Below are 25,882 nucleotides of genomic sequence, written 5' to 3'. Positions count from 1 at the left end.
ATGCAACAACAAATTTGATTTGCAAGATTCTTTTCTTAGTTGTAATAAAGATGAGGATAAGATTAGGGCAGGCCATTAATTGCTATTTGATACAAAATTAAGTAAGTATAGTATTTTCTCTTTGTGAACTGTGACATCCATTTAAGCAGATTACCTTGAATTTGGCCACAAAGAAAACATCTCTGGTAATTCCTTTTTGTCACAATGAAAGAAATGGTTAATAGTATTTGAAGAAGCAATGCTTTAATTCGGTGAGGTATGGTCATGCATGTAGTAATTGATGTTCATAAAATTGTGAGTTAGAACAGACTATGATAATTCATCTTCATTTCTTCTGTAAATTAATGAAAGTTCTGCAAAATCAATTGTAGAATGACTTACTATCAGAAATAGAGCCTAGATTTCCTTTTTTTTCCCTGCTGAGAGCATGAACTTTCTAAAGAAGACTTTTTATCTGCAATTTAATTTGTCATCTAGTCTCAGAGAACATTTTAATCCCTTTACAACTCCCCCATATCTTGCCTCTTTTTTTCTTCCATAAAGGGTGAACCTGGTAGAAATGGAAATACTGGTGAAGTGGGATTTACAGGATCACCGGTAAGTTTACACTTATTAATATAGAGACATACAGATAAACTTGAAAACATAAGGAACATTGGCTTGCAATTCATTGTATGCATATGCATTAGACCCTAAGTAAATGCAGACAATCTAGCAATGTTCTTTTCTGTCTAAATGTAAAATGTCATAGGACATTTAGCCAGAATTACAACTAATTCCAATCCCCAGCTTTGCATGGGAGCCATATGAATAACTCTCCTGGAGCCAGAAAATTATGTCATAACCTCACATGGATACTCTCCAAACTGAATATCAAATTTTCAGAAAAAGAGAACTTTCTTTTCTCCCCAGAGGAATCTGGCTTGACCTATTTACAGTTATGATACTTGAATCCTGTTTATCTTTTAAAATCTTTTCATTTTATATTAGCCCATATGTCTAAAAGAATAGCCTGAAAAAGTTTAGTGACTGTTTTTTTTTTTTTAATTGGCTAGGGCAATAAATCATGGACAGGATATTTCCTTGGCTGCTCCCCAAATCCTAATGTTGGCTGAAATTCTTGATTAATATTCTGGACCCTGAAATCTCATGACAAGTTGATATACAATTGCCAGACCTCCTAACAAAGTTCTTTTCTTGTCCCTTGACTCATCTAAGTGGCCAGTCCATGACAATTCACTCCACCAGATTTCAAACATGGGCTACTAGAACATTATCTGAACCCACTTGTCTGTCCTCCCTCATATTGCTTTGCTAGCTCCTCCCGAGCTACACAGGAAAGAGGAAAATCACAGAATGATAAGAAAGCAAAAATCCTCCTTGAACATCCTTCTTGTGGGTTTTCCCCACCCAACATCCCCTAAACAGATCCTGTCAGCTATATACTATCTTTTCTATAATTTGCTAATGTTTCTACCACTCAGTGGAACTAACAGTGCTGCATTACTCTGTTACTGTTTATTTTCTTGATGAAGTTTAATGCTATGATTTTATTTAAAAAAAATGCTGATCTTTAACAGAAATTTACAGGACTCTAAGGATTATTTAGTTTCAAATATGCAATCAATCCCCCACCTCCCTGTTGTTTTTCCTTTGCCCCTCCATCTGCCCAGGAAGTAAATGCAGACAAAGGCATGAGATTTAGTCATTAGCACAGATGTCCTTTTCCGCTATCCCAGGCTTGACCCTCCTGTGGCCTGCTGCACTCTTGCACACACTCACAGCATGGACCCTCTGTGAGGAGGAAAGGTACCCTGCCAGCACACCACAGATGCACTCTGCAAGCTCAGTGCAACAACGTGTGACTGGCTGTGATGACAGGCCTGGGTCAGCAGAATGAGAATTCTTTATGAGAATTTACTACATCTGGTCCACTTTCTTGTTATATTTGGGACATGTAATCATATGAGGATTTTCCTCAGACCATAAAAATTGAAGTGAACTAATTGTTTGAAATAACATTGCTCAGTAATTCTCTTCTGGGCTCAAATGGCTGCGCACTGAGTTGCTTGTTCCCCATGGAAGGGAGGCAAATCTTGGTAAAAGGGAGGATTTTAATAAAAAAAAACTTAAAGGGAGTTCTTGATGTGAAAGAATTCCTAAGCAGGGTTGTGTAAACAGAAGAATTAGTGAGACTTCATTTGTTCAGAGAGCATGATTTGATGCACCTTTACTGTGATATCCTCCAAATACTAAAGAAATATTTTCACTGAAAGATGTCACAGAGGAATTATTGCCTTGATCTTATCATGTGAATTTCATTTATTGAGTTGCTTATTTATTCACTGAATAATAGTGAACGAAGGAAGCCTATGGTGTAAAGAGCTGAAGGATTTTACTACATGTGGAAAACTGTGCTAAAACGAGAAATTCCTTAGGAAAGGTTTAGGTAAAGTGCTATGAGAATTTGAAATATTAAACCACTTCTCCAGTTGTTTATTCAATGATTATCCCAACTAACCAGGCATGATGCTGGAATATGAAGATTAATAATAATAATAATAATAGAAAATTAATACTAATCTCATCAATTAATGCAATCAAGATGCAAATGTGCTGATGGCAGTGGTAATGGCAAGTCAATGCAAAACCAAATTAATGTAGACAATAAGAACAATTTGAAAAGTCTCTGGGTCATTATCAATTTTAAGAGAGAATGAGGAAAATGTTTTAAGCATCATTTCAAAATAGTCCTATCATTGGATTTGATTTTCTGTTGTATTTCTATTGTTTTTTAAATTTAATGTGCTTTAATTGAGTATTCATAGAGTTAGTAGAAATTAATAAATTATTACATAAAGAAACCAAACCATTCTCACATTTCCTGATCTTTCTTTTTGTTGAATATTTCATTTCCTTGTTTAGTTTTTAAACAATCATAAATCCACAAAGCTTACAGGGAATACTTCACATAAAAATTCCTAATCACACTATAATACCATATTTCCTATCATATTCTGCTGGCAATGTTCACAAGTTCAGAGAAAATTTAAAGAAAACATTGACTAACTATAAATGCATTTGTTTATCTATTACATATAAAACACAACATAAAAAAGGAAAAGCATATTTTCCCTTAAGTTTCTCTCCTGATTTTTTTTCCTTATTCTTTTGCCTAGTCAATTCAGACATTAAACAGGTTGGTTCATTTGTATTTTCTTCTTCTTGTTGTTCTTTTATCTTGCTACTACTTGCAATATAGTGATATCATTTGAAACTTTGAAAATGTTATCAAATCAATACTTGGCATTACTCCATGTCTGTGTAAGCCATGTTTCCATTTCTAACAGTGCATTTGCTGTATTAATTTTTGATCACCTAGATATATATTGACAGATAAAATATACTGATCTTTTCTTTTTGGTTTAGTGTGTCAGTGAAAACTGTGATTCAGATTTTTGTTTTTCTGGAAAAAAAGTATATTAAACAATTTCCTATTTGTACTAATGATGCTGAAATACCTTATCTATTTTTCCCCAGGGAGCACGAGGCTTTCCTGGGGCTCCTGGTCTTCCAGGCCTGAAGGGTCACCGAGTAAGTTCAGTCTGAATTCTCTGAAACTGTGGGTTATGAGTAGGATGTGGGGAACACTGTCTTCTAAATCTGTGCAAATCCCTTTGTCAATTTTTTTTAAACTAGCCATGATTGCAGCATTCATCTGCAGTTACTGAAATCACAATTCTCTTTTACATTTCCTTCAAATTCCATTTGATTCTAAAAAGAAATGTCCTTTGTGTTCTTACTGTGTACCTGGTACTGTGATACCAAAGAGCATACAGTGATAAATGAGAAAAGTCTCTGGCTTGCAGCTTTAGCTCATAAGAGGTATAGTTAAGAAAATAGGCAATTACTATATAATGGAATAAGTGACAAGATTCAAGTAGAGAAGCCAGCCAACCCAGATTTGGAAGGCAGTAGAATGCTTCTTTTATAACTCAAAAGAATTAACGTGTAACTATTATATGTTGTATACACATATAAAATCTATCTAGCTATTTATCTATCTGAAAGGGAAGATATATTCAATCACTATACACTGACTAGTCTCTGTTTTGAGTAGCTGAGCTTCTAATTAGAATGTTTGATGTTGCTGGTCTGGTTATTAAGCACAGTTGTACCTTTACATCCCCTGGAGATCAATTCCAGCCACCCCCTACCATCTGTGCCCACCCCCACACACATGATACCCAAATCCATAGATGCTCAAACCCTTTATATACAGTGGCAGAGTGTTTTCATATAACCTATACCATGCTCCCATATACTTTACCTCTAGATTACCTAAAATACCTAAATAATCCAGTGCAATATAAATGCTATGTAAATAATTGTTGCATTTTATTGGTTAGAAAAAATGATAAGGAAAACATCTATATGTTTTTAGCACATTTGCAACCATTGATTGTAGGGCTAACTACAGAGTACATGTCATTAATAAGAGAACTTGGTTTTCCTTTGAATTTTTATTCTATTTTTTTTTTTAATTTTTGGTACCAGGGAAGGAACTCAGGGGCAGTTGACCACTGAGCCACATCCCCAACCCTATTTTGTATTTTGTTTAGAGACAGGGTCTCACTGAGTTGCTTAGTGCCTCTGTTTTGCTGAGGCTGGGCTGGCTTTGAACTCAGGATCCTCCTGACTCAGTCTCCTGAGCTGATGGGATTACAGGTGTGCACCACTGCACCTGGCTGAAAATTTTTGATCCCTGGTTGTTTGAATCCATGAATGTAGAATCCGTGTATACAGAAGATCAATTGTATTTTGCATATCACTTCTGAATATAACTCATATTTTGTAACTATGAACTCTATAATTCTGTGTGTCCTCTAAGCCCATATAAATTTTTATTTGTAGCTATAGATTAAATTTTTACAAAGTCATGAATGTTTGGCAATTGATAACACTAAACGTTGAAAATATTTTTTAAATAATAAAACCCTACTTCAATTTTCTCTGAGTAAACTTTCAAAAAAGGTTGAGAATTTGAAGATATTTTGAGCAATAACTTAAAATTTGAAATTGTTTTCATTAGGCAGTTTCTTTTTGTGTGTGTGTGGGGGTAACCAGGGATTGAACCCAAGGGCACTTAGCCACTGAACCACATCCTCAGCCGTTTTTGTTTTTTATTTTGAGATGGAGTCCTGCTAAACTGCTGAGGCTAGCTTTGAACTTGCAATTCTCCTGCTTCAGCCTCCTGAGCCCCTGGGATTCATAAGTCACTTTTTATTTTTTATGCTTCTTCTAAGTATTAAAAATTGAAAACAAAACCCAGCATAAATATATATATATATACATATATATTTATGTTTTTATTCTCAGGGACACAAAGGTCTTGAAGGCCCTAAAGGTGAAGTTGGAGCAACTGGTGCTAAGGTAATTGTACAAAACCAAAGTTTACCAGGACTACAGTACTTCAGTCCTACTTTGAGTACCTATGTATTTTTCAGAACCCCATCAACTAATTCTTCAAGCAAAAGGGGGTATAAATAAATGAATGGTTAGGTAAATAACATGTGTTCTGTTGTTTACTACCCTTTTAATTCTAGGGCCATATAGCCTTGCTTATTCCAAAAATTTATTTCCATAGGGAGAGAAAATATCAAGTAAGTACTGAGGGATTTTTATTGTGAGGCATCATGAGATACATATATGAGAAAGCATCTGGTTTAAAGTTTATATTTCTAAATTTTCTATAATACATCTTCAGAGAATATTAGTTAATTTTATAAAATTATGCTTGAGATATACCAGAGATTGACATGTAGTTACTTTATTAGTAGGTGTGATAGTTTCCATCTTTCTTGTTTAAATCCCCAATTTTATCTTAGACTTACTTCTGTGAAATCAAAATTTCACCTAATTTTATGGAAAAGCAATAATATAAACTTTTGAGATCCTTCATTGAAAGATTATAAAATATGTTCTGAAAATAAATGTCCTCTTTAAAATTTTTATATATGGACTAACATAATGTTATTGTTGACTTAGTTTTCTCATATTGTGCAATCTCAATTTTGCTTCAGGGTGAAGCTGGCCCTACTGGTCCAATGGGTGCCATGGGACCTCTGGTATGTATCAGTTTTGTTATTTTTTCTTTTCAAGGTTACATTAAGAAAATGTTTAAGAGAAAAATAAAAACACATGAAGAATGTACATTAGTCAGTGAAATACTGCTGACAGAAGAGCAAAAAAAAAAAAAAAAAGAAAAAAGAAAAAGAAAAGAAATTGGGCCCTTCGGAAGGAAAAAGGCCCTTTCTGATTTCACCTTTTTCTTGAGTGTTAAATGACTTTATCTTTTTCTAATCACAATGATCAAATCAGTATTTGATCAAATCAGTATTTGACCAAGTACTATACTTGGCCAAATAGTATGTACTTGGCCTCTTAAAGCTAAGTTAAATAAAATCTATTTATATAAGAGGTGGTGGGGTAGGTGTCTCCACAGGTAGTTGTCACACTCCTGAAAACATTGCTATTTGGCAACTAATTATATTAAATCTCAATTGGATGGAATAGGTAGTTCAATCAGCCTAGAATTCAATTTAGACTCTTTAAGAGATGTTTTCTCTGTCTCATCTATAGGGTCCAAGAGGAATGCCAGGAGAAAGAGGGAGACTTGGGCCCCAGGGTGCTCCTGTAAGTATACCTGCTTTTATCCGTACTGCTGAGATGTGCATTTCAACCCTTTTTTGGGGGTTTGCTTCCCTGAATTTGTCTTTTAAATGAGAAATCACAGTAGATCATCTGCTTTTTTTCTTTCTTTTTATTTTGGAATAATTTTTAAAAATATTTGGAATAAACTCCAAGTTTGAATATTAGTCTACATAGCCTGACATTCCAAGAACTGTGAAGAAAACTGATAGAACGTTCACCCCATACCCAGGTTCAATCACCATCATCCTTACAATATCTTTTTCCAATAAAAGTGCTCAACACCACCCCTGAAATTCCATCAAATATATGGTTGCTTTTTCTTCTAAACCTTCTCAGGTGCCTGAGATATTACATCTTTAGTCTATTCCCTTACACTTCAGTACTATTTCAGTTCACTCTTGGAGAAAATATATTCTACTGTGCTCCCACAGTGCGTCAAGATTGATTCCAGCTCTATTTATCACCAGCTGTTCACTGGGGATTCCAGCTTAAAAAATTTAATTTAGAGTCAGCTTTATTTTACCACTTCTGTCTGGCTTTAGAGTGTTATGTCAAGTTTCCTATGAAGCAGCTTCAAAGTAGTCAACTGTAGACAGGAAATTCACTGGGGATTGCTCTTAGAATTAATACTTGTGGATAATTAAATAAAAGAATAAGGGTTTGTGAGAGGGAGAAATTGAATTGTGTTGCAATTGCAACAGAGACCTTGGTAATCTCAGGGGAATTATGGAGCTCTTCAGACTTGTCTTGAATGGAAGTCAATTGTTTGTACCCTTATATTGACCAAAGAAAGGGCAAAATTTTGAGAGAGACTCCCTTTACTGAGGACTGTTCTTGGGAAGAGTAACCATGAACCAACCTTCAATACTTTTAGCTGATGGAATTGTACTTCAGACCTGAAGGGGATCTGGGTGAAGACCAGACTCCATCATAAATTAATTTGTGTGTGTACACATGTTGTTTCTAAGTTGTTGTTTTTGTAAGGAGGACATTCCTTCCTTAAGTTAATCTGTCTGCTAAAAAGAATAGAAGTTGAAATTCTCATTGTTCCTAAGTTCATATGATAGAATGGGATATATTAAAGTAAAAAGAATAAATTTTATTCAGTATCATTTTTTCTTAGTTTTGATTTTCATTTCTTATTGCCGTAAGAATAGGTATTTTTATTACCACCTTATCAGCTTTTCCTAGTTGGTTATTTTTATTAATACTCACCCAGAGACAGTTGTTATCTGTTAACTTTAATATTTATTCTTCAACTTTTAACATTTTGAAATTGTTTACAAAGCAAATGAATTATGATAAAATACTTTAAAATGTAACCTTATATGAGAAGTGGAAAAAATTAAAAATTACTATAAGTAAAAAAAAAAAAAAGTGTAATCTTACCTTGCCTTTTTATTTTAATTAGGGACAACGAGGTGCACATGGTATGCCTGGGAAACCTGGGCCAATGGTGAGTAGTTGTACTTTCATATTCATTCATTCATTCTTTGTCTATCAATTATTCTGCTTATACATTTAAACATTAACAGAATATTCACTATTCCACATACTTAGAATAAAAGATGAAAAACACACAATTCTTGTTCTTGAAAACTGGATATATTAATAAATATAATTGCATAATACTATTGCTAACTGCTATAATAAAGAATACACATGAAGTATAGGAGATAATGGAGGGATTACCTAAACATACAGTAAAAGAAGAAAGTAAAGGAAGACTTAAAAACAGTAGTTTTCAAGCAAAGTCTTGAAAAATGAGTACATAAAACAGACAAGAATACAGTTCATTCCAAACAACAGACAGATGAAAAAACATGGTGAGCTCAGGAAAATGCTGAGAGGGTAAAATTAGAGTGAGAGGTAGGAGCTAGATCATGAAAGGCTACGTTTACTCTATTAAAGAGTTTTTGAAGTCTGTCTTAAAGTAGTTACTGAGAGATCATTGCAGAATCTTAAACACAGGGGTGTCATGACCTGAAAGATCACCTGCTGGTAATGTCAGAGATGACAGGGCGAAGGCTGAGATGAAAGTCTGAGTTGAATATCACAAATGCAATCCTAGAGAGAAATGATAAAGATATAGACTAAACCTATTACAGTGGTAATGGAGGCAGGCTGCATATCTGTGAGCTAAAAACATCTAAATGCCACAGCTTATTGGTTTTCTGGTTTAAGGAATTTTGTATGATTTATCTGAGACTTGAAATACAGGAAGAGCAACAGGATACAGCTCGTGGGTTTTGGTTTAGGATGAAAAGAAATTAGTTTAATTTTGTGATTGGATATGCAAGAGTGGAACTCAGGGTAGAGATGTGAATTGCAAATATAGATTTGGGAATTTTTAACATATAGGTAATAAGTAAAGCCATGAGAGTAAAAGTATAACATGGAATGAGAAATGAAAAGATTTCAGGGAATGCTAATATTTCACAGAGTGTTTTTTATGCTCAGTATTGATAATGCTATTGCATTTTGCTTTAGATAGTCTTGCACTATTTCATAGGTGCCCTTTGAAATTATGAACCTTTAACTCACAGTTAAAGATGAAAATTTGAGCATTTATTTAACTATGGTTAGTAAAATATAAACAAAAGCAAAATTTGTAATTTCACAAATTTCTAGCATATTACTCATTTTAATATTCCTTTCCTTACTTGTAATGTATAGATAGCCTCAGTTGCTACTTATTATCTGCTGAGGTTCCCAGAATCATGAAGGGTCTCAAGAGACTTATGGATATAATAGATTGTAGTAGTAGTAGTAGTGGATCTAAGTCTCTCCTTTTATTTTGTTAAGGGAATTTAAATTATAATTTTACAGGAAAAACCAAACTAAATTAATATTTTCAGATAGCCTAAAAATATAAAGTTCTTTTCTGAACCATAGAACAATTGATTCATACATGTATTTTCCCCACCAAATAACATAACTTTAATAGTGGTGGGGATGGGGGAAGGAGAGAGGGGAAGAAAGGGTGGATGATAGGGAGTAGAAATGATCAAAATCTGTCATATGCAGGTATGACTATGGCATAATGAAATCCACTATTCTGTGTAATTAACATGCACTAATACAAAGTAAAAAAAATTAGAAATGTTTAAAAATGTAAGCTATTCAAAACAAATTAGAAAATAGTGGTGCAAATTGTACAATTTTATCTTCTTGAAACAGCAAAAGTTGAGTCAAGTTCCACAAGTTAACTTGTACTAATACAACTCCATAAAAAGAAAATTAGAGAGAGAAAGTGTGTGTGCATGTTGGGGTGGGGATGGAGGTGGGGAAGGTGTTTCTGCTCAACATGAGCCAATACTGAAAGATGTTCAAAAAGAAAATTTGTAAAGTTTTTAGTTTTTCCATATGCCAAAAGGACAATAGAATTCTACTATTCTGTAATTATTTGCCCCAAGAATATTTACTCCCTTGTACTTGTGAAAAGAAAACAAAATACAGGAAAATAAGTAAGTATACTTTGAAAGGGATTTCATTAATTCAACATTGATGGAATTAAAATGCAGTCCTCAAGAAGAACCAAGATAATGTAGAATAGAATTCTTCTGATTTTCTTTAGATTTAGCTTTTAAATCAATGGTTTAAACTCTATGCATGTAGGATAGTGATAAATATCCACTTATTATTGCTCTGAAAAATCCTTCTAAAATATCCGAGTTGTTTTTAAGCATCAGTTTTATAGAGTGACATGCTAGATTTTGGTACAAATTATAACTTTCTAAAAACTATTTTTGCTACTTAGTTTCTAACACAGAGAAAGTGAATCTCAAGAGGCATTTGTTCAGAATTATTTGTGACTGAGACTGACTTAAACTTATGTGGTACAATAAGGAAATACAATTATCATATTTAATACTTTTGGTTTGTCTCCTAGAATTATTTTTGATCAGTGTTAGAAGATACTTATAATAAAACTACATTATTATATTTGTGGTTTGAAAGCACAAAACAGATTATTCCTATATTATGTGTTAAAATAAAGATTGTTATCAGATAATGAAAAAAATGACCTAATTTGGTATTAGAGACATAGTTGATAAGTTTTATGGTTTCTTTTAATAGGGTCCTCTTGGAATACCTGGCTCTTCTGGTTTTCCAGGAAATCCTGGAATGAAGGTAAGATAATTGATATGTTTAACTCTATTTGAGTCCCAAATTAAAGAATAATATTGCATTAACTGAAGAGTATGGAAGTCCTTCTTAATTAAGTGAAGAGCCTAGAGTAGTATGTTAATTGTCCATTATGATAGGAAAATAAAGAGAATTTTAAAATGAAAGTAACTCTATAAAATGTAACGAAGAATAATTACTTATAACCATACAATTACAATATCAAAGAATCTATCATTTCAGGGATCTAGCATAACAGGTATAAGGAATAAGAAAGAGTTTTGAACTGAATTAGAATTCAGTTCTTGGATAGAGTGCCAGGGAGTCATAAACAGAAGAATGCTCTGCACAATAGAAAGTTAAAATAAGTCAGACCTTGTTAGAAAAGGATGTTCTTTCACACAATGCCAGCCATCACCCTGCCACCCCACTTGCAGCCATTGAAGGCGTGGGCAGGGAGGATATTTTGCTCTCAGTGTGGGAATGGATTAAAATATTCTGCTGGGATGACTTACATTCATAGTGAGTCACAACTGCAGTATTTTGGGAGAAATGTAAGGAATACAGTTGGAGGGTGTAAGCTCAAATCAAACTTGATCCTTGGCATAAGTGACTTCATTTTGGGATCTCACTCCATCTTGTTTGTAGAAGGTGATGCTCCTTCTTCTTTTGTGTTATCTTCCAGGTCAGCAATTCAGTTACGTGAAAGCTAGTCAGAGAAAAGTCACAAGTGCTGTCTCTATCTGGGGACCTAGAAAGTCCCCAGGAACTTTTCTGGCTCAGGCCAGAGCCAAAACTGTGGGGAAAAATACACGAATAAAAGCAAACTGACTCTGTTCTGTTGTTAGACCTGTTTGTAAGCCCCCTGTCCTCACCACTTGGGGCTGATGCTGCCTGTGGTGTCTGGCCCCTTTCCTGCCTTGGAAAGTGAATAATCATCTTTGCTTTGTGCTTGGACTCTGAAATCCTTCTCAACTCACAGACCTGTTACCATTTGGTTAGACCTAGCAAAGGGTATTAAGATTATATTAGCTGAGTTAGTGAATAAATTCAGAACAGTATTTTCAAATTTTAAGCAACACATTTGATTGCCCCTCACCCTAAGAAATCATGGCAAAGACTTTCATCTTGAAGAATGTATTTACTTACAAGATTTATTTAGTCTTACAAAAACGACAATGGCAAATGCAGGTAATTAGCCCCCTTTAAGCCTTGCTTTCTCATGGAATTTTGCCTAGAATTGAGATAATCTCTATATTTTTACCATATTGGACCCTCCCCGATATAGTGTCATGTCTCTTAGTAATAGTGCATAGTGCTATTTAAATGGGATTTAAAGTTAGAACAAAAAGACCTGAAATTCCAAACACTTATTGAAATACCAGAATCATCAGGTCAAATGATTCTGCAGGCTCTCTCCAATGCTCTCTCTAAACTCTGTGCCACAGGGATGGAGCTGCCTTCAGATATTATCCTAAGTCATTTCACCATCATTTCTGCTTTCCTTGGGCAACTTTTTGTGCCCCTCTGACTCTGATTTTCTTCCTGATGTCCAAATGTTTTCGTTTTGTGGTTCTGGGGCTAATATGCAGGGCAACACACATGCTAAGCATGAACTCTACTACTGAGCTCTCTCCAGCCCTGAAATCTATATCTTAATACAATTTACTCTTGCCTCACCTCCTCTATATCCCTATAAAAACATCCAAAATTCCTTCATTCTTCATATGAGACCCTCCACCCCAAAATTGAGCTCTGGGTTGGGAAATAAAGAAAGAGTACTCACAAAGCCAAAGTCTATGAATTAGTAGAAAGGGATTTTTGCTCCTATGGAAGCAGTTTCAAGTTTACTAGCAATCTCACTTTATATAAGCCATCACTCTGAATACTTCCCTGTCCTCCCAGATTTTTGTAAGACTTGTTGTCAGCTCTGGAATGCTACTTAATAAAACTCAAACAGCTAGCAAACCTGTTTCTCTAAGAAATCATTTCCCTATATTTGCTTCTCACCCACGCCACTATAAAAATTCTTGGGTATTTGTTTTTCTGCATCCAGTTTTTTGCGTTTCAATAAAGAGTAATAGAGTTTTAATGTATTTAGTTGATAATGATGAGCCACTTAAACAATTTCAGTTTTCTAATCTAGGATTAGACCACACAGATATATAATAAAATACAGGAACTAAGTTGAATTTCAGATACAGAGTATAAATTTTTAATATAGGTATGCTGCACATATATTGCATGGGAAAAACTTATACTAAAAGTTATTTGTTTATCTGAATTAAAACTAGCTAGGCTTTCTGAGTTTTATTGCTATCTGGATCATTATGTTGAATTTAAATAAAGGTAATTATCAGGTTACCTTGACCACTTAGTTCTGCTCTTAATGCTGTTTTTAAAAAATATCTAATTTATATCAAAGAAGTGTGTGTGCGTGTGTATGTGTGTCTGTGTTTGATAAGTGTTGTTTTGTTTTGTGATGCCAAAGGTTGTCAAACTCATTAGATATTTGTAGCCCTGATATTTTACATTTTGCTGAATGAATGATTTCTTGAAGGTCAATAGCATTGAATTTTTATAAATTGAGTAAAATTTATACTAATAACCATGATTTTTTCTTTATTACTTATATAGCAAGAAAACAATGTTTTGCCCTCTAATGATGATATAGACTTTTTTTTTTTTTTCAATTTTTACCGTGAGTTTCAGTCAATTGGAGAACCATTGTTTGGGTCCTGTAGCACATTTTAGCTGATCTTGGGTTGTTTTAGAAATACAAAGAGATACTTTGGTTTATTCTTGGATAACAATCAAACTTTACTTGTGTGGTACCTTGTTGGGCTTGAAATGTCCATGTTTACATTAAACAGAAACAACTTCTACGAACATAATGGATCTGTTCAATTTTTCTATTTTTTGTTTGATTTGAGTTAGAGTCTGAATATACTTCTGCTATTTACACAGAAGTGTACTTGAAGCGTATGAATATTTATCTAAGAACAAATTAAAAGCAAAATGTGTAGGAATTAGAATATTTACTCTCATTCTTGGAGTTTGGTGTTACCTGTATAGGATTCTTCCCAATTTTTGATTATGAATCTAGATTATATTAAATGTTAAATATAATAAGTTAAAAAATCCAATGATTTGGTATGAAGAATACCAAATTTTGTGAAGGTTCTGAGGAGGGAAACTTAAGTTGACCCTGATGAATGTGTAGGATTTCTATATTTGGAAATTGGGATATGGAGAATATTCTCATGAAAGAGGTCCCTAGCATAATTGCATAAAAGGCATGTAGAAAGGTAGTAAGTCCATTCCTTAAGCTGGGTTAGGCCCACGTCTTTGATAAACCTCTTTGTGCCCTTGGCCTCTGTAAATATTTGGGTTTAAAATGAAAAACTACAAACTTGTAATCAACTTTGTTCCATGACACTGTTATATTTTTCTTAAATTAACATATCCCTTTGCACTCCTTTAGGGAGAAGCAGGTCCTACTGGAGCTCGAGGCCCTGAAGGTCCTCAGGGTCAGAGAGGTGAAACTGGACCACCAGGTCCAATTGGTTCTCAAGGTCTTCCTGTAAGTTCCTAGTGTATCTAAGCACTAGCTCTGAAAGATGGGCACTTATTATAATATCAGAACAAATGCAACCTGTCTTAATATATTCTCTTTGAATTCTGAATGAGTGCTTAAAACTCATGAAAAAAAAAAACCAACATTTCCCTTATCAACTCTGCGTGTTTTCCCCAATTTATGGAAAAGGTAATTAGTCATAAAAGTATTCTTATGATGTGAATAATGTGATTTTTGCATTTTTTTCTCTCTCCTTTGGGAAGATGATTGGACTTCTGAATGCTACCCATATGTGTCCAGATATGGCTTAATATTTTAAAACTTTTTATGTGCCTTTTAGGGTGCAATGGGAACTGATGGTACACCTGGTGCCAAAGGCCCCACGGTAGGTAACTTCATTTACACCATGTGAAACTCTAATAGTTTCAATCCTTTGGATATTGGCCCTACAATACTACCTAGGTCTCTACTTATCATGCCACTTTTGCTACCTGACAGGGCTCTCCAGGTACCTCAGGTCCTCCTGGCTTGACAGGACCCCCTGGATCTCCTGGCCCTCAGGGTAGCACTGGACCTCAGGGAATTCGAGGACAACCGGTACTGTCTTTTGAAACATCTGTCATCCTGTAGTATTATCAAACTAAGAGTGCTTAGAGAAGTAACAGGTAATATGAAACAATGAAGCAGACAATGTGACTTATCCAAGTGAGGGAAATGAAGTCTGGAATCTGAAATCTCTGAAAGCCAAATGTTAATGTGCAATCAAGTTGTTTAAATTCTAAATTGAACATTATTGCCAAAAGTTAAATTTTAGGTTTTTTAAAACTTAATATGGTGATAACTTCATAGTTCACCTCATAGAATTTTATGGTTAGTTAAATAATAAATGTTACAAAAATATTTTATAGGGATTTATGTGATGATTTGGCTAAAATTAGGCTGAACAGATATTTCTTGAGGGTTATTCTTGAAGAATGATTCCAACATACTGTTTCTATTAAACAAGTTTCCATAGTTTGCAGAAATTATTAAGAAATATATTTGTGATGAGTCCATAAGAAATAAACACATTGAGAAGTTGTGCTTTTATAGCTTTTATCTTGATGGGGAAAATACAATTTTTTCCCAGTACCACTTTAAACAAATATTTTAGATTATGTTACAAAAAAATGTGGTCATGTTGATAAACTATTTTTAATTGCTAAGGATAGATTTATTAAAATATGAATATTGCTGATATGTCACAATTTACTTTACTATGTTCTCAATTTGGCAATTTGATTCCTTTGATATAAACACCAATTAATATTTAAGGACACAAATACAGAACTCCCAGAGCATTTCAAAAATGAAATATCCTACTTAGAGTTGCAAAATTCTCAAGAAATAAGAGAAACAAAATGGTTTTGATTCTGAGTAAACAAATCTATATCTTAAGTAAACCCTAAGTAAAATTACCTATAGAAGTCATCATTGTTAATTCTAATTTAAGGATCAAATCTGAATAATAATGGAATAATTTTAAGTATTTTAGTATGTTTGAAAAAAACATGACATTAAAAATCAAACTGTTGAAGTTCACATAGATTCACATACATTCTATAAGATCTGCCAAGTTTAAAAATCACATTACTAATTCGATATAGATTCAAACACTGAAAAAAATTCGTGCCTATTCATGCTAATGGATTAGAGCAGATTGGACTTGCTAAATGTCCTGGTTTCTATAACAGTTAACATTTTATTTTAGGGTGATCCAGGAGTTCCAGGTTTTAAAGGAGAAGCTGGCCCAAAAGGGGAACCTGTAAGCCTTCACTTTTATTTTTATTTTTTTTAAAGACTAGAAGAGCATAAATGTCATTTGGAAGTGTACATCTCAAAATGCTCAAGAGATTAAAAAACAATGGGACTAATAATAGCTTTGGATGAAAATACTTTGTTTATTATACTTTAGGATTTGTGACTGGCTTCATTAAATGAGTCTTCCAACTATTCCACTTGTCAAAGAGCTCCTCTGGTAACTTCCTTATGTTTTTAACAGGGGCCACATGGTATTCAGGGCCCAATAGGCCCACCTGGTGAAGAAGGCAAACGAGGCCCTCGAGGTGATCCAGGAACGGTTGGACCACCAGGCCCAATGGGAGAAAGGGTAAATTTGAATAATAAAATACATTCTGATAGTTATGGGGGAATTGTGTGAGTAAGTTTGGGGATAATAAGGAAAACTAAAGCATTTAAGGGATCCACTGTAGTGGCCTCAAAACAGTTTAACATGGTTGTTGTGTATAAAAAGAGCCAACTGTCTAATCATTCCTCATTCATTTGTGCGACACATATTGATTGAATCATTACCAAATGCCGATTTGAGATTTTGGTGCTTGGAATACATTAGCAGACTTCTGTCTACTATGGTCTGAGCCTTGTGTGGACATTAGTTTACTTTGGTGGGGAGATACAATTAGAAGCCAGTAGTAAATAAAAACGTATTTACACATTCACTTATTATCTAATAGGCTGGCATGGTGAAGACTTAACTAGAGTATATGATAGTGATATAATGTTAGATTAGGTGCTTAGGAAATAGGGTCCTTTGAGAAAGAACATTCTTAGCAGAGGAAAAACTAACTCCTAAGCCAGAAGGTCAGAAAGGATTTGGTCATTGTGAAGGTCAGAAGAGGCTGCTGTGAATGCAGTATGAAGAAACAAATCTGAAAGGGGCAACAATAATCCAAAATTTGTACAGAGCTCAGAGCTGTCAAGGGCTTCTCACACAAAACAATACTAGTGCTCCTAAAACTTTATAATAATTAAAATAAAAATTAATCGCTATATTCCAAAACTGTCAATAGCAATTTAAAGATTATATTTTCATCCTTTGCAGGGTTCTCCTGGCAATCGTGGTTTTCCAGGATCTGATGGTTTGCCTGGACCAAAGGTGAGATCACCCCACATTGCTGATGCTCACGTGGGTGGTGTTTAAAAGAGGCCAAGTACAGGATGGTGATGAATCTGGCATGAATCCAGATCTAGAAAGGAGGTGGACGCAGACATCAGGCCTGTCCCTAAACTATGTAACTGGTTTTCTTTTAAGAGGACTAAGTCAGGAGGATGATGGTTTAAATATTATGAGAACTTGTTTTCAGACTTTTTTTTTTTTTTTTTTTTTTTTTTTAAATATTTATTTATTTATTTATTTTAGTTTTAGGCGGACACAACATCTTTGTTTGTATGTGGTGCTGAGGATCGAGCCCGGGCCGCACGCGCACGCCAGGCGAGCGCTCTACCACTTGAGCCACATCCCCAGCCCTTGTTTTCAGACTTTTGAGGCACATTTCAGAGATGAAAAAATAATAGACTTTTACTTTAGCTGATATATATCTTTTACTCAGAAATTTAGCTCTTCCAAGACTCTATTTGAATTATTGGAGTGAGGTTCTAAACACAACTTTGATTAATCAATGATGGGAAAACCACTCTTTTACAAGATATTCAAGTTACAACAAAATGTTTAATAACATTGTTTCAAAGAAGTCTTTGTAACATCTTTGACAAAATAGTTGTATATTAGTGCGGATTTGTAAAATAAGAATTTAACCTCTCCCTGCTTTTGTTTCCCTGTACTCCTTTCTTCTTCTAACTAGTATCTCTTGGTTTGAAACAGGGTGCTCAAGGAGAACGGGGTCCTGTAGGTTCTTCAGGACCTAAGGGAGGCCAAGGGGACCCAGGACGTCCAGGGGAACCTGGGCTTCCAGGTGCTCGGGTAAGAACCTGGAGTTATTTGGTATATAAACCCCAAAGAAATCCTCCTAGTTTATCCATTGAAGGTTTTTTTGCTTTTGCTTGTTTATACAACTTGGAGCATTTTGTTTTTATGATTTTGATCTGATTGTTTGAAATATTGTTTTTAAATTATTTTCACTTATAGACAACATGTTAACGTATAGTCTTCGTTTCTCAAATAAGTATATACTAGTAGCTTTGCCATTTGACATGAGAAAAAAATCTTGTTTTCATTACTTGCTAAAAAAAAAAACCCCTGCTTGTTTGGACTTTGGTACAGATTTCCTGATAAATTTCACTTTAACAAAATATCATTGGTAATATTATTTAAACTCTGGAATTGGCCATCTATTCAATCTTTAACAATGCAACACTATTTTTCCTGTTTAGAATCTTTACTTAAATGTCAGTTTAGCAACAAATTGACAGGTGTTTTTCATTTTCAGGGTCTGACAGGCAATCCTGGTGTCCAAGGTCCTGAAGGAAAACTTGGACCTTTGGTAAGTAATTTAAATAAAAAGCTATTACCTTGATATTTTAAAATAGATATGCAATTTAAATGACACTAATTTGAAGTTAATATTGTAATTGTATGGATGTTATATTTTCATGCTTCACCTAGTAAATTCTTCATATCTTTTATATTTTCAAATTGAACAAAATCTAGATCAAATTTCATTGAAATAAATGTTGGAGTTTGAAATTCCATAATCGAAGAGAGTTGAAATGATGCTATTTGATATTAGTGAAATTTGTCTACTAACAATGTTCTCATTTTTCCAATTTTATATATTTAAAAGATAAGGAGGTATGACTCTTAAGAGGTGATATATTTTGAGCCCTTACCTTATATTGCATTGTAAAACAAAGTCCTGAATTTTCATTACCACAAACTAGAGTAAATGAAAGAAGAAGGAAAGATTCTTCCTATCAATATGAGAATGTCAGGAAATGTGAGGACAAGGCTTATGCATACAGTAAGAATAAAATCTGTGCTCTAATTACTCCAAATATTTAAGAGATTTTCTAAAAACCATCCAACTTTTCTGAGTCACTAAAAAAAGCCATGGGGTAATTTACAATTTATATAACTTTTATAGTAAGCAAAAGAAAATGGCAAATTTAGAATGGAACATTAAGAGAGAACTTACATGTTTCTTGTCTATCCTATAGGGTGCTCCAGGGGAGGATGGCCGACCAGGTCCTCCAGGTTCCATAGGCATCAGAGGGCAGCCTGGGAGTATGGGTCTTCCAGGCCCGAAAGGTAGCAGTGTGAGTACAGTGTATAATATATGCCGCCTCAGCAGAATCTGCATTGGAAGACCAAAGTATATTTTTTAGAAAACTGATTGAGTTTTAGAATTACTTCAATTTACTCTTTAGGGTGACCCTGGAAAACCGGGAGAAGCAGGAAATGCTGGAGTTCCTGGGCAAAGGGTAACTATCCATTTTCTGCTAAAAAAACAAATATGAAACTGTCAAAATTCTCATTGTCTCATCTTATGAATTTTCTGTGTGATACTAGGGAGCTCCTGGAAAAGATGGTGAAGTTGGTCCTTCCGGTCCTGTGGGCCCTCCGGTATGTGACCTTTTAGTGATTATATTTTTAAATCACATTTCTTGGTGATGTTTGTCCAGGATTTATGAATACTTACTGAATAAGTTTCAGGAGAAGTGAATACAAATGTGTGGGGTAGAAAAATTTTAGTTATATTTTATCACCTGATTCCTTGTGATCTGGTATTTCCATCCTTTTACAATAAAATTATTGGCCTTTTCATTTTAAAGATTTTTAAAAATCTGATGACAAAGACTACCTTATTATCTTTATAAGTTGCAATTGACTTTGACAAATATTTTATATTTTATTAAAATTTTAAATACTAATGATACCTATCTTCTTCCAATAATGTATCTTATAAAAATTTACTTAAGATGGCTTTTTTTGAAAAGATAAAAATAGATAATATATATATTCTTTGAGATTAGGTTTTTGTTTTAGGATTTTAAAGTTGTTTATCAGAAATATTTGGGCATATTTGCTGGTTTTGGTGTGGAACAGCTTAATTGTGTTTCTAAAATGTCAGCTTTGCTTTCTTTAGTTATTCTAGTTTTGAAGCTGTGATTAATAATTCTTATGGCACATAGAAATAAACTACAAGAGAAAATATCATCCTTTTAGATTAGATATGGGAGAATGATGGATTTTTTTCCGTGCTCAATTTGCCCAACTTTCTTATAATTTGAAAATTGACTCCAGACATTTTCTTTTTGGATCAAAAAAAAAGGAATACATGACATCAGTCTCTTCACTGGCTTTAGATGATATTTTCTCACCAGCAGGAAATTCAAATAATACCATTTGATAGATTTTTTTAATTCTAGTCTGTTATTTAGCCAACATGATAAACATGCTGAAAGAAATACTGGAAGTAAGCTGTTTCCATAAACAAGAAGCAGACATAAATCTATCTGTATTCATGATTTTCTTTCCTTCATGACTTAGGGTCTAGCTGGGGAAAGAGGAGAACAGGGACCTCCAGGCCCCACTGGCTTTCAGGTATGCACTAATTCAGGTTTCTGTTCTTCCATTGAATGGTTTTAAGATACGAAAAGTTAAGGTTGAATGATGTGAAATTCTCACATTTTCAAAAAAGTCATCCCCCTTTGAGTAGATGGGATAGATATTTGGATAAAATCAAGCATTTTTGTTCAAAGGAATGGAATTCCCCTGAAAAACTGATCAAACACAAAGCTACCAACAAATTAAAAATAATAAAATGTTCCTGATAACTGAACAAGGCTATTAAACTATAAGTCTTATCATTTTTATGGGCATAGTCACTAAAATTTGTTTGGAAAAACTTTCATGATTTATCTACATACATGTTTTGCTTAATGTGTCTACATAATATCTTTTGCTGGGTATATAATCACGGAGGTTCTATGAATTATAAGAGATGAATTGTTAACATTGGTAGTCTATGTATTTTCGTAGATTCAAAATTTTATTTCCTTATGTTCATTTTAGGGGCTTCCTGGGCCTCCAGGTCCTCCTGGGGAAGGTGGAAAGCCAGGTGATCAGGTGAGATTTTAAATAACAACAACGCCATAAAAATTGCTGGCTCATGATATTACTTTTTGTGAGTGAAGATCTGTTCTGATTTTTTCCATATATCTCTTTGAATCTTCAAAAGAATCCTATGTATTATTGTTATCTGCATTCTACAGATGAGGACAGTGAGGCACAGAGATACTAGATGTCTTTCCTAAAGTCACACGGCTGATAGTATTTGAGCCCAGGTTTTCTGTTTTCCAAGACTGTGCCCTTAACTAGCAAATATACCTTACCATAGCCATAGAGTTTCACTGAAGGATTTATACACAGTTATAAACACATATAATGATTTTAACATAAGTTAATCTATTTTTTCTTTGAGTGATTCATTTGTTGCTTACCATTCAAAACAAGTATTTCCTGAAAATTTCTTATACTTGGCTCTACTGAGAGGAACAGATGGATATGGGCATTGCCGTCATATTAAGAATGGTAGAAGATGGAGAAAATAAGAAGAGAGTTATAATACAGCATGTTCTGAAAGCAATAATAGGGGAGATAACATATGTATGAAAACATGAAAGATGCACCTAATTCAGATAGACATAAGGGTCTAGGAAAAGTTTCTGAGAGAAAGTAGTATCTTGTATGAGATCTGAAGGATGAACAATGGCAAAGTCAGAATGAATGGAAGGACTTTTCATAATACTATGAAATTGGGGTTTTAGGAATATCATGTCACAATGAGGACGAGCTGTTTCAGAAGAACCCATAATTCCTCGTAGTGTTTTGTCCATAACATATGTCTAAAAAAATATTTACTAAATTAAGTAGGACTTAATTGGTTCTATTTAGAAGATCAGCTCTTCACTGTTTTTTATATTATTTTTCTTTATGTTAACTTTTCTATGTTCTATTGGGATATAAAAGGCTTTGGGATATATTCTTTCACTAAAAAGTATACCATACTAATTTTGTGCCAGAATATTTTGCATTTTTTCATTGCCAAAAAATTAAACATTCAGATATAATTTAAAGTTTTCTGGAAAAATGTTTCTATTCAATATATGGATATTCTTTTATTTTAAAAGTATATATAGTTTTCCTTCTTTAATATTATGGACTTATTCAGCCTTCAAATGGTACTCAGAAATAAATTTGATATATGATCTAAAAAGATTTCTACTAATGCCTTAGAGCTATCTTAAAGTTTTTCTTCCGTTTTTAAAAATTCTATTTGTAGGGTGTTCCTGGAGACCCTGGAGCAGTTGGCCCATTAGGACCTAGAGTAAGTATTTTCTGTTTTGTGATTAATTTTGCTTCCCACTGGCTTCAATTTTAAAACAGCATCTTATATCTTAAAAGGAGTTTTGATTTACGCACCAAATTAAAAAACTTGAATCATGAACGAGGCTGCTTCTAAATTTTTCTCTAGCAATGCCATTTACAGAAACATTTTAAAACCATTTTTAGATGAAGTATTGAAATTATTTTACATTCTAATATTATCATAGGGAGAAAGAGGAAATCCTGGTGAGAGAGGAGAACCTGGAATAACTGGACTCCCTGGTGAGAAGGGCATGGCTGGAGGACATGGTCCTGATGGTCCAAAAGTAAGTACCACATTGATCTCCATACTTTAAAAAGCTCTAAAATTACTGCCTAGCAGGTTCCAGATGGTATTAGAATGTGTTTCACTTTTTTTTTTTTTTTTTGCAAGACGAGTTGACTTTATCATTTAATTTTCAACAAATATTTAATGAGTGCCTACTAGGCATTTTCCTGGCAAATAAAGAATGAGCTCAAAAGAAGACTTTCTGCAAGGTAGATAATGCCCTAAGGCATATGATGACATGATGATATGATTCACACACATGCCTATTCTTAATGCTTATTTAGATACATTTTATTAATAGCTTCCATGAGTAAGCAGAAGCAAGAAATAGAAAATCACATTTTTTACTAAAGCTATTCTTAATCACATGCTCCATTTTCCTTGTCTCTGGTTGCACAATTCTTTCTACACATGTGAAAATATGTACTTTTTGAACCCTGAAGATAGAATACATTATAAAGGAGAAATCAGCACCCTTCCCTTTTAAGTGTCATTGGTAGGAAGAAAATAATGCAGCCAGCTTCAGTATGCACAATTGAAGTACAATTTTCCATGATCATGTAGCATGACAGCTTTTATCCTCTTCAGGGAACAGAGTGATTGGATAAGATTGACTTTAATCTAACCACTAATTATCTGAAAAAAGAACTTAATAACACAGGTTTTCTTAAGAGAGGATGGAATCAGCATTTCTTTCCTCTAAATGTAATCTCATCTTTATGAGTCTAAGATGTTGCCAATAGAGGAAAAAAAGAAAAAGGCAAGTCTATTATTTTTATTTTAATTTGTATTTAATTTTCTCTAAAGAGAAAAGTTGGAAGCATAAATCAAAAGTCAAAAATCAAATCTGTTTTAATTCCTAAATAAAAATGTAAACATTAGGTTAAACTATGTGAAACTGCTGACATTCAACTACCGTTGCCCTACTGAAGTAGCAATTTCACATGTTTAGTCTTAACGTGGTCACTTATTATTTGTCCATTTTAGGGCAGTCCAGGTCCGACTGGGACTGTTGGAGACACAGGCCCACCAGGTCTTCAGGGTATGCCAGGAGAAAGAGGAATTGCTGGCACTCCTGGCCCCAAGGGTGACCGAGTAAGTCTCTTTATTTATCTATTTATTCCACTTAATTTCTTTAGATGTTCTACTAATAATGATTTCTTATGTAGGCTTTTCCTTCTACCATTCTGAGTCTCACATCACCTATTCATTTATTCTTCTAATAAATATTTATTGAGAAAGTGCACAGTGCCAGGTACTGTCTAGGCTCAAGGGGACACAGCTATGAAGTCAATTAAGCCTTTGGACCCGTGAAACTTTCTCACAGGTGTGGGAAAGAAATAATTGAATGGATAAAGTATTTTGTATGCTCTTCCAGGGCGGCATTGGAGAGAAAGGCGCTGAAGGCACAGCTGGAAACGATGGAGCAAGAGTAAGTGAGAGCATATTTTTGTAGCAGGGCGAGGAACCAACATTATAAGTAGTATATGAATATATCTTAATTTTTCAAAATAAAGTTTATCACGTTTCATTGGTAGTGAGAATTTTGAGAATGATGACATTTGAGATGTTATGTGAATCAGTCATGGATACTTATTTGCATACCACAAATTACTGGAAGCCCAAAAGTAGTCATTGTTGAAAAAATTAAATAAAACACAAATGTATTATGTCTGTGGAATGGGGTTTAAGGGAGTGGGGTGCCTCTTTGTCTTTCTCTGTCATCTTTTTATTTCATGTGCAATGTTTATTTCTGTTGTAATGTTGATCTAAAGAGCTAGTCTAGACCTCATTCCAGTACAGGCAAGTAGAATTTTGTAGTAGCCAAAGTGTGTTAAGTGTTCCTCAATATACTGAGTATTATAGGTGAGAAAATTACTGCACAGTGACTCATCATTTATGCTTTCATCAATGAACAGTCTGGATAAGTGGAATGTTAAGAAGAATGATTGAGGGGCTGGGGTTCTGGCTCAGCACTTACCTAGCATGCATGAGGCACTGGGTTCAAGCTTCAGCACCACATAAAAATAAATAAATGAAATAAAGGTATCCTGTCGATCTGCAACTAAAAAAATAAAAAATAAAAAAAGAATGATTGACACCAAAGCATTGTTTAATGTCATGTCAAAAAAATTGACATTTAACAAATTTTAGATCTTCAAAATTAGAATATATTTGCAGGTCCAAGGGTAATCAGGGTAGTAGGAAAATATATTTTCAGACATGAATTATTTGCTCATGGAAGAATGGTTAACACAGTGGTTCAAATGCTCGGCATTTTCTGTTACAATTCCCGATATTTTGTGAATTTTTCCTGTGTCAGTGAGACATGATTTGCTGTTATTTTCATGTTGTTCCTGGCAGTAGCAATTGCATCATTAAAAAAAGATCACCTTGAGCCACTTTCTGGTACTTCAAATTGAGTAAAATAGAGAAAAGTTTTATCTTAGGTGATATTGTCCCTTTATCCTTATGAAAAAATTTAGCGCATTACAAACACTTGCTGTCTTTTCCCTTTTTGTTAAATCTAATAGTTGATTTAATATTTCAAAAAGCAATTTAAGTAAATCTAGAATATTGTTGGTGTTCTACATCAAAAGTGTTATGGAATGTATAGTAACAGTACAAGACTATTTGAAGGAATGTTACATTGAGAGTTTAAATCCAAAGTACATGTCTACTGTGCCTGTGAATTGCCAATGTGGTAGGCTCGGCACTAAGCAATGGCTGCTTTAGTTGTAGTGAAGGCAGTACATTGTTTTAGGAAAGAGAGAGAACAGAACATCTGCTGGAATCATATAATAAAGGAAAAATCAATAGTATGTGCTCTCTGTATGGAAAAAGCATCTGTGACTATAAGTACCAAAGTGATCTTTGTAGTTAATCAGATCTTTTAAAGAATTACCTTGAGTAAATTAACAGAAAGATCATTTCATTATTGATACAGAGAATATAAGAACATGGTTTTCTCATATTCATGTCAAAATATGAAATTAAAAGTCATTTTTGT

The 25,882-nt window shown here is 33.9% G+C and overlaps 1 protein-coding gene across 1 annotated transcript in view; it reads left to right on the top strand.

The window, feature by feature from the left end:
- Nucleotides 1–25,882, top strand: part of Col5a2 (collagen type V alpha 2 chain) — a 133,281-nt gene that overhangs the window by 87,538 nt on the left and 19,861 nt on the right. The window contains exons 12-35 of the mRNA XM_046447418.2: nucleotides 544–597; nucleotides 3,541–3,594; nucleotides 5,380–5,433; nucleotides 6,084–6,128; nucleotides 6,643–6,696; nucleotides 8,126–8,170; nucleotides 10,795–10,848; nucleotides 14,327–14,425; nucleotides 14,760–14,804; nucleotides 14,918–15,016; nucleotides 16,170–16,223; nucleotides 16,461–16,568; nucleotides 17,301–17,354; nucleotides 18,081–18,179; nucleotides 18,646–18,699; nucleotides 19,373–19,471; nucleotides 19,583–19,636; nucleotides 19,725–19,778; nucleotides 20,706–20,759; nucleotides 21,231–21,284; nucleotides 22,501–22,545; nucleotides 22,772–22,870; nucleotides 23,860–23,967; nucleotides 24,251–24,304. Of these exons, the coding sequence (XP_046303374.1) occupies nucleotides 544–597; nucleotides 3,541–3,594; nucleotides 5,380–5,433; nucleotides 6,084–6,128; nucleotides 6,643–6,696; nucleotides 8,126–8,170; nucleotides 10,795–10,848; nucleotides 14,327–14,425; nucleotides 14,760–14,804; nucleotides 14,918–15,016; nucleotides 16,170–16,223; nucleotides 16,461–16,568; nucleotides 17,301–17,354; nucleotides 18,081–18,179; nucleotides 18,646–18,699; nucleotides 19,373–19,471; nucleotides 19,583–19,636; nucleotides 19,725–19,778; nucleotides 20,706–20,759; nucleotides 21,231–21,284; nucleotides 22,501–22,545; nucleotides 22,772–22,870; nucleotides 23,860–23,967; nucleotides 24,251–24,304 (1,593 nt within the window). The remainder of the gene's footprint in view (nucleotides 1–543; nucleotides 598–3,540; nucleotides 3,595–5,379; nucleotides 5,434–6,083; nucleotides 6,129–6,642; nucleotides 6,697–8,125; nucleotides 8,171–10,794; nucleotides 10,849–14,326; nucleotides 14,426–14,759; nucleotides 14,805–14,917; nucleotides 15,017–16,169; nucleotides 16,224–16,460; nucleotides 16,569–17,300; nucleotides 17,355–18,080; nucleotides 18,180–18,645; nucleotides 18,700–19,372; nucleotides 19,472–19,582; nucleotides 19,637–19,724; nucleotides 19,779–20,705; nucleotides 20,760–21,230; nucleotides 21,285–22,500; nucleotides 22,546–22,771; nucleotides 22,871–23,859; nucleotides 23,968–24,250; nucleotides 24,305–25,882) is intronic.

Source organism: Marmota monax, unplaced genomic scaffold (genome assembly GCF_021218885.2).
Source record: "Marmota monax isolate L192 unplaced genomic scaffold, Marmota_monax_Labrador192_F-V1.1 WCK01_AAM20220418_F8-fsc00007, whole genome shotgun sequence".
Lineage (NCBI taxonomy): Eukaryota > Metazoa > Chordata > Mammalia > Rodentia > Sciuridae > Marmota > Marmota monax.
Note: the sequence above shows the minus strand (reverse complement) of the source record. Positions and strands in the feature narration are given on the sequence as shown.